Source organism: Pleurodeles waltl, chromosome 2_1, assembly GCF_031143425.1.
Source record: "Pleurodeles waltl isolate 20211129_DDA chromosome 2_1, aPleWal1.hap1.20221129, whole genome shotgun sequence".
Taxonomy (NCBI): Eukaryota; Metazoa; Chordata; class Amphibia; order Caudata; family Salamandridae; genus Pleurodeles; species Pleurodeles waltl.
Genome location: NC_090438.1, coordinates 281,972,827 through 281,991,104, shown reverse-complemented (window position 1 = coordinate 281,991,104; position 18,278 = coordinate 281,972,827). Strand labels below are relative to the sequence as shown.

The window sequence follows — 18,278 nt, the reverse complement described above, 5'->3', positions numbered from 1 at the left end:
AGTTATTGGCCTTCTGGCCGGCAGGCAGGCACAGATCCTCCTGGTCTCGCTCCTCATCCTCCTCCAAAATCTCACACTCCTCCTCTGGGACCACTGGTCGTGCATCTTTTGCTTCTAAATAGGCCCTCAGCACCTTTTGCAACTCCACCTTTCTGGTGAAGCCCTTCATAGAGACCTGAAATGCCTGACAAAAAACCTTGAACTAGGACACTTTGTAACTTTCCAATTTGGCCAGCACAAACTCCATTTGTGCAGCAGGTTTAGATTCAAGGGTAGGTATATCCCTTGACTGACTAGTGAAAGAGATAAATTTTGATTAAAGAAAAAATGCCAATCAAGGAGAACAGAAAAATCTAAACATTCAATTGGCAAAGGACTAAGTAAAAAATGCTGATAAAGGAGATTGCGTTTGGATTGGTCTTAACTACAGAGTTGTGGTGAATGTTGGATTACTATATGGTATTGCACAAACACAAGTCCTATCCTCACTGCTGATCACCAATGTTAACAATTGAGTCTCTAGTTGGCAGAGGTATGCACCCTGTCCAAGTAAGGACCACAATCCTAGTCAGGGTATGTTAGATACACACTTTAAATTATCCTGTGCTCACCCTTAGGTAGCCTGGCACAGAGCAGACAGCCTTAACTTAAGAGGCAATGTGTAAAGTATTTGTGCAACATTCACACATGCGCACACACACACACACACACACACACACAAAGTAACACTATGAAAGCACCACATAATAACTCCACGCAGATTTAGAAACATACAGAATATTTATCTGACTAAAGTGAGACCAAAATGACAAAAATCCAATCAGTAGAAGACATGATATAAATAAAAAAATAAAATAAACCATTTGCTTAGAAGTCACTAGCGGTCAAAAGGTTATTTGAGGTTGTGAGGAACCAGTGCAAATCCAAAGTTCAGGCCGACCGCGATGGAGCGCAGATCGGGTACAGTTCCAGGTAAGTCCAACTGAAGTTTTACCTTCTCAGTTTGGTTTGAAGAGTCTGTTTGTGGGTGCGAAGAGCCGGTGGGCCTTGCGAACAGACAGGCTGGAGCCTCGCAGTTGCGAGCAGCCATGCTGCTATACGAAGAGACAAAATTGTGCCCACTCGCGCTGATCCTTTTATGTGAGCAAGACAGTTCTGGAGCAAACTGGCCCATTTGCGTTGAACCCAAAAGCTTGATTTGAAGAATAAAAAGGGCAGAAATACCACTTCAAAGGACCCAGGAACGGAGAGGTGCCTCTTGGGTGTCAGGAGCTGATTGAAGACGGATCCAGGAGCTGTAGCAGGTAAGTTGGAGGAAATCTTTTGTGTCCCTGAAACTTCAGAAAACAGGAGGCAAGCCAGCAAGCTCTTGGAGTAACTTTGGGTTCAGGTGCGATGGGTCCCGTCCTTGTCCTCAGCAGGGCAGAGATCAGCAGGCATCAGGAGCAGCTCAGCAAAGCAGTTCCTCAGAACAGTCAATCAAGCAGAGTGGCAATCCTTATAGCACAGCAGTCCTTACTTCAGCAAAGTTCTTCCCAGGTCCATTAGTACTGAGTTTGTAGGGTCAGAGGCGGGGTTTATATCCAAATGTGCCTTTCAGACTTATACCCAAATGTGCCTTTGAGGTGATGGTGACTTCAAAGCAGCTCCTTTAAGTGCACAGATCCTTCCCTCATCCCAGGCTTGGCTCCAGACTATCAGTAGGGAGTAATCAGTCATTTGAGAGGGCGAGAGGACACTGACTATTGAAGTGTAAGTTTCAGCTCCCCCCCTTCTTCCCGCCCAGGAAGAGCTATCAGACAGCAGATGATTTCTCTGTCACACCCACCTTTCCTATGTTTGTGAATGTCTAGAGGGACTGAAGAATGTGTAACTGTCACCTATCCCAGACGTGTATTGGAGGCAGACTGCAAGGCACACAGAGCAGTAAGAGCAGAGAAATATCCACTTTCTAAAAGTGGCATTTCTAAAATAGTAATGTTAAATCCTACCTTACCACTAAAGTGGATTTAAAATTACCATTCCAAAGACATGAAACATGACAAAGCTACTCCTTTCTGATCATGAATTTCAGCTTAAATGTATATTAAGGATTTTCCAATGTTAGCCTGTGAGGGGAGTAGGCCTCACAGTAGTGAAAAATTACTTTGGGATTTTGTTCACTACCAGGACATCTACAACTTAAAACTGCATGTCCTGCCTTTTACATACATAGCACCCTACTCTCTAGGCTACCTAGGGCCTACCCTAAGGGTGATATATGTAAAAAAGGGAGTTTAAGGCATGCACAGGGTTTTAAATGCCAAGTCGAAGTGACAGTGAAACTGCACACACAGTCTGTGTGATGGCAGGCCTGAGACAGGCTTAAGGGCTACTGAAGTGGGTGGCACAATCAATGCTGAAGGCCCACTAGTACCATTTAATTGACAGGCCCTGGGTATATGGTATACCACTTTACAAGGGACTTATAAGTCAATTAAATTTGCCAATTGTGTATACACCAATGATACCATGGTTAAAGAAGAGAGGACATGCACTTTAGCACTGGTTAGCAGTGGTAAAGTGCTCAGCGTCCCATATCCAACAAAAGGATACATCAAAAAGTGGAGGGTAAAAGGCAGGGTTGTTTCCAACAGGACCTTATTTTAAAAAGGGGACTAATGAATAATGCCCCCATAACAATTTCTAAATCTTCAAGAGGTGATTAAACGTGTACCCGTGATAATGTTGCCACTGCTTTTGAAGGGATTGTAGTTTACCGCATATTCGTAACTTAAATATTTCTTGAATATTTTGCTATGCACATAGACTCAATGTTCTTAAAATAAACCTTTGTTTCATTACGCTAAGCCCCTAATGGACAGTTACCCTTATACCGTACAGTATTTTGTATTATTGTTTTTTTTTTTAACTGTTCATGGTTTATAAAGAATACATTCTTGGCACTTGGCACCTGTACCTCAGCTTTACTATATTGCTTGAGCTGCTTTGAATTGTGTGTATGGCGTTTCTTGTCTCACCTCCTAGAAGGTTTTCGCCTTCGGCCAAGCTGGCAAACACTGCCAAGGATAATGTAAGGAAACTTTGTTTCATCTTTCGGTTCACACGAAGTGTAAACCTCTGTGCTCCCTTCCTCCTCTATAAATCCAGTGACTTCCTTACGCATACCAAGCAAGGAAAATAGAAATATGGGAAATGTTTGCCTTCTCAATTTGCGTCACATTTCTTGGTAAAGTGTACACTACCTGCGCTGCAAACGCCGTGCATGATGTTTATAGTACTTCCAAATGTATTTGCATAATGAATGACACTATTCATTCAGTCATTCATTCACAGTTTAATAAGGGAATGTAGTAATCTCACACAGAAAAATATCGGTCAGTATCATAAAGCCCTGGAATAATGCCATGTTTTTTCTTTCAGCACGATGATCCAGTTCACTGTGTATTTTGGGACTTTGAGAAGAATAGTAAGTAGAATGTTACTTTACAAGCATTGAATCGTGTGCCATTTCGATTGCAAAAAACATAACTTGTCCTTACGTAAGAAGCATGTGCTAAAAATCTTAATACAAGAAATAGCTGAAAAATCGGATAGAATATATAAGAAAAAGTATGTGGTATTCTTGCAAATTAAATGCCAAAATGTCAGAGTTTGTCACCGTTCCTTCCCTTTTTTCACATATATTTTCAGCATTGAGGTACATAATTTTAAAATGAATGTGCAGTGGCTTTCTTCTTACTTGTATGAAAATACAAATTTGTTTATGGCATTGTAGTAAACAACCTGAAATATAGTGCACTCTATTTATAAAAATAAGTTTAAATGTGGAGATCACATGGATTTGGGTTTAGAAGTTTACGAATCTCTATCTCATCGCTTAGGAAGGAAGATACTCCATCGATTGAATTTGCGACTGTAACGTTACTATTAGTATTTTCTGTCTGTTTGTTGAGATATAAGGCACTGGGACACAGATCTCCGAATAGAAATGAATATGAAAAAGGAATAACTTTCAGTAAAAATATAATATGTGTTCATTTAATGTAAAAATATCACCCTTCTCTGACTCCTCTTCAGTTAGACTTTCATACTAAATAAACACGACACATACGCTCAGAAATGTTACATATTATATAAGTATGTTTTCAATTAATGATTTATATTTCAATTATTTTTTAATTATTTTATATTAATTACAATGTTAACCGTCCCGTTACAGTTTCACGTGTCTTGAATTTATTACAAGGTTGGTTGCAATTTATGTTATGTGTTAATATTATTTCAAATAATTACTTACTAGTATACTTAATTAAGTATCTATTAAAGTTATGTTAAAACGTGATTAAAAGATTAAAATGCATTTAAATTAAAAGAAACAACATTAAATTAACACACATTCTAAAACAGAAAATAATTAAAAATATGTGCAAGTTGAAATATATTTTTTTGTGTTTAAGTTTACTTTAGTTCCTTTATTCTGTTAGTTGGTGGCATTTAATCACTACACTTAGGGGGTTATTCTAACTTTGGAGGAGTGTTAATCCGTCCCAAAAGTGACGGTAAAGTGACGGATATACCACCAGCCGTATTACGAGTTCCATAGGATATAATGGACTCGTAATACGGCTGGTGGTAAATCCGTCACTTTCCCGTCACTTTTGGGACGGATTAACACCTCCTCCAAAGTTAGAATAACCCCCTTAATGATTATTATAGGAGCGTGCTGCAGTACCAGTGGTTGACCACCTGTGGTGCCTGACCAAGGCTTGGTGGAATACATTTGAGTATGTTTTTGTCGGAGGCCCGACTCCAGTAGATGTAGGTGTGTATTTTGTGAATAGAAATGGCCTCATCCATTGTGGATGTGTTTTTCGTGTTGGCATATCCCTAAACCCCTCCATTAATTTCTCTAAACACCACACATTTATGTATCTGCTATATTTAGACAGGTTAACTGGTTATGCAGTCTTTATCACATCCAGTAGTTACTGGATGTGATAACATTTGCGTAACTTATAATTCTGATACATGAGTAAACATGGGTTTGTGCAGCCATTACAAAACATCATGAGGGTCTGTGCTACACGTTTCAGGAATAAAAGGCTCCACCACAGGGGCCCTAGCCTGCCTTTCTCAAGATTTCCAATATCTGACAGGCAGCTGCTGTACATGATTTGGAATGTACTTCCCCCCAGCAGTGTACTTACCTATGTTGGTGATAGGGGTCCTCTCAAACTGATCTTCCTTTCTAAGGTGTGTGACTACCGTCCCCGTGTACAGGCCATTGTATGACTGATGGGTAGTCGCAGCTGAGTGGTAATTATGGGCTGAGGGTTGCGGCTACAGTGTTAATTATTTCACACATTCGTTTTTACCTACACCACAGGTTGTGGTGGCTGCAGACTGCCTCTCACTTGTAAATCTGGGAAGTCTGCCATGACTGCGACCAATAACTTCTCCGTAAGAATGAGAGGACTACATGTATCTTATCTGAGTGCACCTAAGGAGTTCAGATACCAATAGCTGGGGTTCTCCATGGATGTGTGTCTTTCCAAGTATTAAGCAGTCATTAATACAGGAGAGGACCTTGTTGGTAGTTATTTCCCTTTGACTAACTGCATAGTTCTATACTACTCCTTCCTGGTGCCCCCCAACCCGGGCAGGCGCGTGTAGCCTAGATTGTTTGTTTGGTTCAGATCGACCAAACTCCTCACTGGATCACACTTGTCTCCCATACACCAGGTTTGAAGAGCCTGATTCACAAGAAGCGTTTTCAAGCATGTAAAGCAGTAAGCACTCCAGTAGTTCTACTTCACATACCACAAAGTGTAATCCACAAACCTTTGGCTGGAAATCTCCACCACCACCTCTTCCATCTTTTCTTTATGGAAATTTCCCACCCTAATGGCAGACATTACCACACTCATAAACAACAGTATAATGTTTGATTTGATTGAATATTTCCATTGAGGGGTTCTGGCGACATCAAACACTTCTAGGACAAAGGCAAATTAGGAGCATATTCTGTATTTTCGTGCAGTTAGCTTCACAATGCTGATTTCTTCAAAGTGTAGTGAATAAAAGGTACTGCAACTAAATTGTAATGTTTAGGCTTTGTTTAACTTACTTGAATAAACTGTTAATAAACAATGGACAATGGTGAGGGTCAGTGGATTTAAACAACTTTGTGGCTACAGTGTTCACTACATAATTATGGATTCATTGCATTTGCCATGTAGCATCTACATAGTCTGCAAATTTTGCGGATTTCACCAAAACTGCCTTTTCTATCTCAAATTGATAAAAATAAAACTGAAGGAGAATGTACCCCCAAATTGGCATTTTTGCCATATAATTTAGTTAACTTTGCCACATATTTTGGTCTTTCCTGCTGCACAATGCTAGTAGTGCAGCAATGATAAAGGTCTGCAGACTGATCTGGTGGCTGTCATTATGATGATGAAATCTGTATTTCTCAGGCAACCATGACTGTTCAACAAAAGCCAATAAAAGCACCAAACACACACCAGGGCTTAAGTGCAAGTGTTCCCTGTGTAAATTGTATTTGTAATTGGCTTTTTCATGATTGGCATATTTGATGTACTAGTAAGTCCTTAGTAAAGTGCACAGGAGGTGCCAGGGCCTGTAATTCAAATGCTACTAGTGGGACTGCAGCACTGATTGTGCCACCCAAATGAGTAGATCTGTAACCATGGCTCAGACCTGCCACTATAGTGTCTGTGTGTACAGTTTTAACCTGCCAAATCGACTTGCCAGGCCCAACCTTCCCTTTTTATACATGTAAGGCACCCCTAAGGTAGGCCCTAGGTAGCCCCATGGGCAGGGTGCAGTGTATGTTAAAGGTGGGACATGTACTGATGTGTTTTACATGTCCTAACAGTGAAATACTGCCAAATTCAGTTTTCATTGTTTTAAGGCCTATCTCTCTCATAGGTATTCATGGGGCTGCCTTTAAATATCTTTTAAGTGCTGTTTCCCTTTGGCAGCAGAGAGAAATATGGAGTTTGCTGTCTCCAAAACCACAATTTAAAAATACATCCTCTGGTAAGATTTTAGTTTCAGTTTGAAAATGCCACTTTTAGAAAGTAGGCATTTTCTTGCTCAAACCATTCTGTGACTCTGCCTGCTTGTGTATTCCCTGTCTGGGTCAGACTGACAGTTGGGCTGTTTGTGAATCCCCTCTAGACGGTGACACAAAGGGAGCCGGGGTGTAGCCTGCATATCCTGATGGGCCATCTGGGCCAGAGTGGAGGGAGGAGTGGTCACTTACACCTGGATGGACTGTGCTTGCCCTCACACAATGCAGTCTCCAGTCTGCTGGTGTGAGTCTGGAGCCAGGCCTGGGCAAGACAGGATCTTATGAACAACAGAGACTTTCCTTTGAAGTTTGCCTAATTCAAAGGCAGAAAGGGGTATAGGTAGTGGAACCAAAACCCCAGATTTTCAGAGTACTTCTGGAACCAAGAGGAACCTCTGCCAAGGAGAAGAACTGAAGAGCTAGAGGAGGAGTACTGCCCCTTTGCTTGTGACTGTGTTTTGCTGGGTTAGCCTGCAGTTGCTGCTTCTGCCTGAAAGAGGACAAAGACTGGAATCTGTGGTATATTCCTGCTTGTGAAGAATCTCCAAGGGTTTCGATTGAGCTTGTCTCCTGTTTTGAAGTCTCAGAGCAATCAAATACTTTCTCTGCCAGCACCTGGACTCTCTGCTGAGACTCCTTCCCTGCCCAGTGGTGCCCTATCCAGTCCCTGGGCCCTTGAAAGGTAAAGCTTGTACAACAAGGACTGAAATCCACGCACAGGAAGACGTGCGGGGAAAATTTAGACGAACCACCTGCAACGTGGCTGTAAAATGACGCGCCACCCGCTTTGCAGCTGAAATCGGCGCACCACCTGCATCTCGGCTGAGAAATCGATGCATCACCTACATGGCAGCCGGAGAAATGATGCAACACCCACTTGTGGTTGCTGAAAACTTTGCAAACCTCACACAGCACGGGTTTCCATCACCGTGCAGCTGCATTTCTCATGCATCATCGCTGAGCATCAAAAATCAGTGTAAACCTGCACAGACCTCAGGTGCACCATCTGGAAAACAATGCACCGCCTCACTTGCGAGTGAGAAAATTACACATCGCTGACTTTTTTGATGCACACTCGCCTGCGCAGCAAAAATATTGTGCTTTGTGTAACAACGTTTTCAATGTTTTCTATGAAGTAAGACTCTTTTCACTTTAAAAATTCATAACTTGACTTATGTATGTTGGATTTTTGTTGTTTTGGTCTTGTTTGATTTAGATAAATATTGCCTATTTTTCTTAACTGGTATGATGTCCATTTTGTAGTGTTTTCACTGTATTACTGTGTGTGTTGGTACAAATACTTTACGCATTGCCTTTGAGATAATCCTGACTGCTTGTGCCAAGTTACCACTTGGCACAAGTGCATCTCCATTTCCCTGATTAGAGTGAGGGTCCCTGCTTGGACACAGTGCAAACTGACTGCCAACCAGAAACACCATTTCTAACAGTTGTAACATATGCACGGGTCAGTTTAAGATCATCGATTTACAAGAGCAGTAGCTAGTATGATTCCCAATAGAATGCATTACATGCTACCGTTAAAACTGTGTGTGCAAAGTTTGTAAAAAAGATTGGCACAGATATGATTTATAGGTTGGGACATGCGTAATAATCCATTGAACTTGAAATTGAGTTGTATACAGCAGTTGGTATATGTGCAATATATATTATGTTTTGTGCTGAAATAAGTTATCTGAACATAGCGTGGAACAGATGTGCCAGGTGTGCTGAAGATAAATCAGAGTTTTTGTGAAAGCTCTGTACAGATCGCTATAAGTGCAATAGAACGGAAATGTATTATCACGTAATATATGAAGTGCTAATGGTTATGTGAGTCAAAATCGAGAGTGGAACGAGTTCAAGAAATGTGATGTTGGGTGCTCTAGTGGCTGAGGGCCAATAAAATTGAGGAAAGACTATGTAATATAATAGCATCAGGGAGTAGGGGAGGCCCAGTTGAAGGTGTTGAGCAGAAACGTGTTGGCCCTTTAAGTTTTTGTATTGTTTGATTGCACTTTATTGCTAAATAAATGGTGCTCATCAATAAAAAGTTAATTTTCTTGCACCATTTTCTGGCTGTGGATGAGTGTGTACCTGTGCAGTTGGATCACGAATGAGGGAAAGACTGTGAAGACGTATATATATATATATATATATATATATATATATATATATATATATATATATATATATATATATATATGTATATGTGTATATATATATATATACATGACTCCAGCCACTCAGCGTGCAAGTGAATTCTCTTTATTTCAATATGATGGAAACACCAGAACGCGTTTCGGGGCATTACGCCTTTTTCAACCTGTTTGTTCTGCCATCTTACTCATATATAAATCCATTACCTTCGTGCTCTCTCTGCGCTCATCATTATAGACACACAAAGAAAATACTTCAAAACACCCTTGCTTTACGTGCTTATAAAAATATTAGCTCAAACTTTTAAATAACACACAAGAATTATGCCACAGAACACCATTACAAAAGTTTTCTTTTTTTCATTATTATTTGTACGCTCTATATCTTTCTTAACACAAAAAGAGAGTCGGGGAGAAGAGGAAGACAAACCCCATACTGTCTCCCTAAAAGTAGAACCACAAACACAAGAAGCATGGGGTTTATTTGTTAGATGGAACCGCTGGTAACAAATTTACCTAGGGCTCTACAATCTCACACTATGAGCAACATGTTGCATGCTGCTTAAAGCTATGTGCTGGGGGAAATTTCCTTTATGGACTAGGTGGTCTCACACACTATATAGTGTCTTGCTTCATCATATGACCACCTAGCCCCATCTGGGTAGGACAGTGCCACCTGGACGGACTTAAACTCACCATTAAAAGAACAGGAGAAAGTGCAGAAATTCAAGTTATCTGGAAAAGTATGGGATCCAGCTATGCTAGGGAAAATATAAAAACACCTAGTCAGTCACCTGTGTAATATTACACCTTTATTCATGGTGAACGCTGGTAAGATTAAGAACAAATGATGGGACAACTATAGGAGAGTCAAGACACACAGTGTCACCTATCTAGTAGTTACTGGCCAACATGTTTCTGCCCACTGCTAAGACCCAAAGGAGGTCTGGGGGCATTCTTCAGAGTCTGGGATTCCTCAGTGTCATGCACTACAGAAGCAAGAGAAAGGGGGCTACCTCAATAGGAGGAGCTCAGGTGTTGTAAAAGGAGAGGGCCTACCTGTGGGAAGCTACACTATGGAGGCCTAAAAGAGACAAAATCAATAGTACATTATACATTATCAGTGATACACAGCAAACCACAGCACACACGAAGGTGACACAGCAAACACAAAGTCATGCAATATCAACGTGAGAAGTACTTGTAAAGGGGGATTTTTCCGAATAGAAGAGGGGGGTCTCTTACCCTAATCCTGTAGGGCAAATGGCACCAGGTCTAAAGGAGGGGGAGTGTCCCCTTATAGTCACACACTAAAATCAGGAAACAAAGGCAAAACAAAAGAACAACCGATGAGCTCCATGGAGGGGAAAGGTAGTCAAGGTCCTGCCAGCCATGGTAGCTCTACAATGGTAAAAATCGATGGGCATGGAGTGTACTACAGTGATAAAGCCCAAACGGTGGGATAGATAGGCTCAAGTATACAGCTCTAAAAATACTTGTCCAGTCATAAAATAGTTTGAGGCACATACACACATATAGAGGTCATAGTTGATGTACAATACTAGCGTCATAATGCCTCTGAATGCAATCGTTCAGCCGTACACACAGCAACTAGACAAACAAACAATAGAACCCAAAGGTGGTAAAATCTTATCTGTGCCAGGAAGTCGCAGCTGAACAAGGAATAAAGTTGAACGCACTACTCCAAAGGAGGCGACCACTATGCACCTACTCCATTCCCCTCTGTGACCGCTTGTGGTAACGGGTCAGGAGGGAGAACGGCGCTTAAGAAGCCCCAAAACGCACCCATCCGCCGGCCCGAATCTGATCAGGGGGTGTGGCGTGCGGAACGCGTGCTGCGCATGGTCACACTCAGTGGTCCCAGGGGAGCATGGGAATTGTGGTCCCATAGCTCCCCTGCAGTAGACCCATGCCAGGCTGGCGCAGGTGTCATGGACACGGCTGTTGTGTCCACGTCTGATCACCGGTCTAGTACTACCCATTCCAATTCGTCCTGAGAGTGGTTACTCCTGATGAAGTGGCTGGTGAGTTTTGGTGGCGTCCCGTTTGCATTGGATGGTACTTCTGTGTTCATAGATGCAGGTGCCTACCCTCCTGGTTGTCATCCCAAAGTACTTTAGTTGACAGGGACACTTGTCCCTGTCATAGATGACATAGATCACATTCTTGCTGTTGTAGTTAGTGAAAGATTTCAATATCCACGGTGTTGGACTTTTTTGCTTATGCAGGGTCATCCCCAATCTTTTTGCCTCGTGCCTCCTATTTTTTCTGACCTGTTGCTGTTGGTTTTTTAACTCTGAGCACTTTACCACTGCTAACCAGTGATAAAGTGCATATGCTCTCTGTGTAAATTGTATTGGTAATTGGCTTATCCATGTTGGCATATTTGATCAGTAAGTCCCTACTACAGTGCACTATAGGTGCCCAGGGCCTGTAAATCAAATGCTACTAGTGGGCCTGCAGCACTGGTTGTGCCACTCACATAAGTAGGTCTGTAATCACGTCTCAGACCTGCCACTGCAGTGTCTGTGTGTGCAGTTTTAACTGTAAATTCGACTTGGCAAGTGTACCCACTTGCCAGGCCTAAACCTTCCCTTTTCTTACATGTCAGACACCCCTAAGGTAGGCCCTAGGTAGGTCCAAGGGCAGGGTGCAGTGTACGGTTAAGGTAGGACATATAGTAATGTGTTTTATATGTCCTGACAGTGAAATATTGCTAAATTAGTTTTTCACTGTTGCAAGGCCTGTCCCTCTCATAGGTTAACATGGAGGAAACCTTTAAATCTGATTAAAGTGTAGATTCCCTTTGGGAGCGGATGGACATCTCGAGTTTGGGGTCTCTGAGCTCACAATTTAAAAATACATCTTTTAGTAAAGTTGATTTTAAGATTGTGTTTGAAAATGCCACTTTTAGAAAGTGGGCATTTTCTTGCTTATACCATTTCTGTGACTCTGCCTGTTTGTGGATTCCCTGTCTGGGTCAGTTTGACAGTTGGGCTGGTTGCACCTCACACTAGACAGTGACACAAAGGGAGCTGGGGTGTAGCCTGCATATCCTGATGAGCCATCTGTGCTAGGAGGGAGGGGACGAGTGGTCACTCACACCTGAAAGGGCTGTGCCTGCCCTCACACAATGCAGTCTCCAACCCCCTGGTGAGTGTCTGGTGCCTGGCCTGGGCAAGGCAGGATTTCACATTCCAAAGAAACTTTACTTTGAAGTAGGCCTACTTCAAAGGAGAAATTGGGTATAAAAGGGCACCCAAAACCACAGACTTTAGAAACACTTCTGAAACCAAGAGGAACCTCTGCCTGGAGAAGAGCTGAATAGCTTAGGAAGAAGAGCTGCCCTGCCTGTGACTGTGCTTTGTGGAGCTATCCTGCAGTTGCTGCTTCTGCCAGAGTAAGGGGGCAAAGACTGGAATTTGTGTGCCTTCCATCTTGACAAGAAATCTCCAAGGGCTTGATCTAGAGCTTGCCTCCTGTTGTTTGAAGTCTCAGGGACAGCAAAGACTTCTCTCTGCCAGCACCTGGAGTCTCTGGAGAGACTCCTACTCTGCCCTGTGGTGCCCATCCAATTCCTGGGACCCTGAAAGGAGAAGCAGGCAGCCTAAAGACAAGAAAATCCACACACAGTGCACCGTGCAGAGAAAAGATTGACACAAATCTGATCTGCGGCTGAAAAAACTACGTGCCGCCGGCTCCGCAGCTGAGAAACAACACTCGCAGGAAACGCGACCGAAGAACCGACGCACAGAGCAGGAGAAACAACGCGCAGCATCGCTGATGGAGGCTGGGAGATCACAACCTGCGCTGCAGGATTTTCGGATCATCGTGCGGCTGGATTTTAGACTCACGTACTTCCGTGCGGAGTTATTTTTGACGCACACCCACCCGTATGGGGTTATTTTTGACGCGCACCAGGTACATTTTCACTCTAGCAGCGCTAGTGGGTGCTTAAAACTACTTAAAGATTCTTTTTGCATTTTTATTGATAACTTGACTTGTGTATGGTGGATTTTTGTCGTTTTGGTCTTGTTTTGTTTAGATAAATATTTCCTATTGTTCTAAACTGGTGTTGTGTCATTTTGTAGTGTTTTTATTAAGTTACTGTGTGTGTTGGTACAAATACTTTACATCTAGCTAGTTAAGCCTACTGCTCTGCCAAGCTACCCAGGGGGTAAGCAGGGGTTAGCTGATGGTGATTCTCTTTTACCCTGACTAGAGTGAGGGTCCTTGCTTGAACAGGGGGTAACCTGACTGTCAACCAAAGACCCCATTTCAAACACACTGTGTCTTTAGGCCTAAGTCCACGTGGGGGATCTACGCGTGAAACGCAAACTCTGCATTTTCCACAGGGGTAGTGGCCCATTAGAGGTGGTAACTGCCACAGTGTTGTCTGATTGTTGGGAGGTGTCTTCATGATGGGTCGTGTGTGGACCACCATTTCTCGTATGTTTGTAGCTCTCTTAAAAGCATGTAAAGGTTGTGGGAATGGGAGACCACCAGAAGTCAGAATTTTCCAATCCTCACTGATTATTTTCTGGATTGTGTTAGAGAGGGAGTTAAACGTTGTCACATAGACTATCTGTTCTGTCTTTGGTTTTGTTTGTGGAGGTTCTAACAACTGGTCTCTATTAATATTGCGTGCCCTCTTGTTTGCTCTCCTGACAAGGTGCTCTGGATAGTTCTTCTCCAATAGTTTTGTGGATAATCTTTGGGCGTGTTTCTTGTAGTCAGACAGATCCGAGCAATTTCGTCTCAACCGCAAAAATTGGCCCATCGGTAGGTTTTCACTCAGAGACCTCGGGTGGAAGCCCTGGAATTCAAGTAAATTATTACGGTCTGTAGGTTTATAATAGACCTCTGTGGCTAAAGTTCAATTTTTCTCATGAATAAGTAGATCAAGAAAAGGCAACTGGTTGTTGCCTTTCGTCATTGTGAACTTCAGACAAGGGTTTGATGTATTAAGACAATAAGCGAAAGCCTGGGCCTCGCGCTTAGTACCTGACCAAATCAGTAGGATGTCATTGATGTAGTGTAAACTGTCTACATAAAGACAGGCTAAACTGGGAGCAAACGTGCTACCCATCGATGTCCCATGTATCTGTAGGTAGAAGGTTTTCTCTAACTCAAAGAAATTTCTTGTCAGCGCCAAATGGGCTAGATCTAGTATAAATTCTGGAGGTGTCCGTGAGCCACCTCTAGTCCTCTCTAGTTGGTCACAGATGACATCCAGGGTAGCTTCCTGGGGAATATTAGTATAGAGAGATTCCACGTCCAGCGTAATCAGGAGTTCTGTGGTTTTATCAAAGGGCATGGTCTCTAGCAGAACTAGGATATCAGTAGTGTCTTTCAAATAAGTTAGAAACTGTTTAACCAGGGGTTGTAATAAAAAATCACAAAATTGTGAGAGGGGTTCCAGGACGGAGCCGATTCCTGAAACTATGGGTCTCCCAGGGGGAGGAATCTTCCCTTTGTGTACCTTTGTGAGAATGTAAAAGTAAGGGACTTTTGGGTTGGTTTGTATCAGGAAGGCTGCTTCCTCCTTCGTTAGCCAGTTGTTCTCGGATCCTCTCGACACTAGGAAGGCAATTTCTTCCTGGATTTCTGGTGTGGGGTCCCTGGATAGGCGTTTGTAATGTTGTGTATTCCCCAGCAAGCGTAAGCACTCATCTTTGTACATTTTCTGTGGTAGAATTACAGTTGCCCCACCCTTGTTTGCCCATTTAATCACTATAGTGGGATCCGATGTCAGACATTTCAGGGTAGCTTCCTGGGGAATATTAGTGTAGAGAGATTCCACGTCCAGTGTAATCAGGAGTTCTGTGGTTTTATCAAAGGGCATGGCCTCTAGCAGAACTAGGACATAAGTAGTGTCTTTCAAATAAGTTGGAATCTGTTTAACCAGGTGTTGTAAGAAAAAATCACAAAATTGTGAAAGGGGTTCCAGGACGGAGCCGATTCCCAAAACGATGGGTCTCCCGGGGGAGGAATCTTCCCTTTGTGTACCTTCGTGTGAATGTAAAAGTAAGGCACTTTTGGGTTGGTTTGTATGAGGAAGGCTGCTTCCTGCTTCGTTAGCCAGTCGTTCTCGGATCGTCTCGACACTAGGAAGGCAATTTCTTCCTGGATTTCTGGTGTGGGGTCTCTGGATAGGCGTTTGTAATGCTGTGTATTCCCCAGCAGGTGTAAGCACTCATCTTTGTACATTTGCTGTGGTAGAATTACAGTTGCCCCACCCTTGTTTGCCGGTTTAGTAACAATAGTGGAATCCGATGTCAGACGTTTCAGGGCTGTTAGTTCCTCTGAACACATATTGTGGAATGAGTTATTGGGTAGCTCCAGTAGACCCCCAATTTTGCGGGATACTGATTTCTCAAAGGCTAGGGTTTCTGGTGGCGTCTGCCCTGTTGCGGAACAGAATGTTGATTTAGGTCGTAGTCCTATATTTTTATCGACTTCTTGGGTGTTTTTTTCCCAGAAGAAAGTTTTGAGTTGAATCTTGCGGAAGAAATATGTAAGTTCCGTTCTAGTTTTGAACAGGTCTATCTTAGGGGTTGGGACAAAGATCAGTCCCCTGTGCTCTATATCTTTACATTGATTTTTCTTTTTCATGGTATTTATCATTTATCATGGTGTTGCATTCACAGGTATTTGCATATATATGTTATTCGAGTTCTCGCAATCATTATACCTGAAACATGGAGTCAACTACCTAAATTTGCACATTCCACAAGACAGTTATTCGTTTTCACTACAATGCGTACATATATATATAGATAGATAGATAGATAGATAGATAGATAGATAGATAGATAGATAGATAGATAGATATAGATATATAGATATCCATCATATATAGATCAATCTTAGTGGTCTGTTGTAACCTTGCTCCCTCACCCCATTGTGAGTCACTTTCTTTCACTATTGAAGTCACTAGAAATCAGACTTTTAGAGGGATGGTCATTCATCAACCACCTGGTCCCGGACCAATCTTCTTGGAGGAGATTGGCAGCCTTCTCAAAACCAATATTTTATTCACTCACTACACAGTCCTAAGCTACTTTAACTTTTATCAAGAGGGACACACTGACTAGGACACAGCAGCACTCTTACAGACCATGTCAGGCTTAGGTATCTCATAAACCATAAACGGCCCCAGACACTTACCAGAGCATACCTTAGATGGAATCTTCACTAATAATACCTAAATAAATATCATAAGCATTATTCCTGTGGCTTGGACAGATCATAGCACAGTTCTATTCAATACAAACCACCTGGAGCATGTTGCCAAAGTCTAATTGACTGCGCTACCCTCATGGGTTTGGTACAAAATTCAACCAGACATTTTTAATAACATGTCAACAGACTCATTCCCTGCCCAGTTGCAGGACATTGACGCAGCTGTATCTTTATACAGAAATGGCTCTATACAGTTGCCTGCACCATGGTCAAATTCAAGGGAAGTAACATCTGTTTTCAGAAGAGTTTAGGGCCTTTGACAAAGCTGCAGAAGACAGGAGAGGAGATGAAGATCAGAGTACAATGAGGGAGAGATTGTTAAGTATAAGAACTATCTGACAGCTTATAAAGTCATGATTACTAAGGAAAAAGCTGCTCACCAAAAAGATAGATGCAGCCAAACATTTGACTAAAGAATTGTTCCAAACCGTCATCAAACTGACTACAGCATCAACTAACAATCTCTCTGACACAAGTAAATCTTTCTGCAATTCGCTGGCCAGTTTTTTCCTAAATAACTTTGAAAATGTCTACAGCAATTTTTCCTCCGTGACCCCTCTCACACCAATCAATTCAGCCCACTAAAAACCCGCAGTTTAGGATCTGATTCTTAGAGAGTTTTCCTCTCCCTCCTTGGAGGAAGTCATAAGACTAATCAGCGTTACCAAATCTAGGACCCGCTGGACCCCTGCCCCCAAGGGTGGCCAAGCTAGTAGCAGAGACTATCGCTCCTAAGCTTTTGGACATTTTTCAACTGATGTTCAAGGCTGTGTCTTTTCCTGTGATCTGGAAGAAAGCCTTAGTGCGTCCCCTCATAAAAAAACAACATGAATCCTAAGAACACCAACAGTTATGACCCCTTATCCTTCCTACCCCTACTGGCTGGAATTGTTGAAAACATCATCAATAAACAACTTGTGGATTACATCAAGTCCAACAATTTCCTGGATGCAACGCAGTACGGCTTTCGCAGTAGCCAAGGCATAGAGGCAGCAGTGATCAAGGCTACTGAGGAGATCAGGAAGTCTCTTAATTGGGGAGGAGGGATAGCTCTCATCCTGCTTGATCTATCAGCAGCCTTTGATACTGTCATTCATGGGCTGCTGATGAATGGCCTTGCCAACATCAGGATCACTGGAGCGGCATGGGATTTAATAAATTCCTTCCTTTCTGGTCGCAAGCAGGTTGTCCGTCTGGGTTTATTTGTCTCACTGCCATTCTCACTTCCTTATGGGGTCCTCCAGGGGTCCTTGCTTAGTCCAGCTGTTTTTAATATCTACATTACCTTGTTGGCTGATCTAATTGGATCCTTCAGTTTTTGTCTCACATCCTACAAAGACGACATACAGATTGTTGTCTCTCTTGCCAGTGAAGACACTGACACAGGGCTCAGATTCTGTAAGTGCGAGCGGGTGGTCAACACATGGAGGAATAAGAACTGTGTGAGACTTAACTGAGAGAAGACTGAAGTTTTATTGTTCGGAACCCAGACTCCTGGTGGTGTCAGAAAATGGGTTCTCGCCCTTCTCCAGTAAGCAAGACTCATAATCTTGGAGTTCTAATTGATGACAGACTGTGCTTCATCGACCGTGTCAGCTCAATGACCTTCTCTTCATTTATCATCCTAAGGTCACTAAAGAAGATTTTTCCATACATCCCTGAACATCTTCAGAAAATGCTTGTCACATCATTAGTGATGGCTAAGTTAGACTACTGTGATAGCCTACTTTTTAATGCTCACTTAATACATGCTG

General features: G+C 42.5%; 1 protein-coding gene across 2 annotated transcripts in view; it reads left to right on the top strand.

Annotated features, from left to right (window-relative positions):
- Nucleotides 1-18,278, top strand: part of ADGRG4 (adhesion G protein-coupled receptor G4) — a 1,350,632-nt gene that overhangs the window by 935,792 nt on the left and 396,562 nt on the right. For both annotated transcript variants that reach the window (XM_069212461.1, XM_069212460.1), the window contains exon 17: nucleotides 3,424-3,469. In XM_069212461.1, the coding sequence (XP_069068562.1) occupies nucleotides 3,424-3,469 (46 nt within the window). The remainder of the gene's footprint in view (nucleotides 1-3,423; nucleotides 3,470-18,278) is intronic.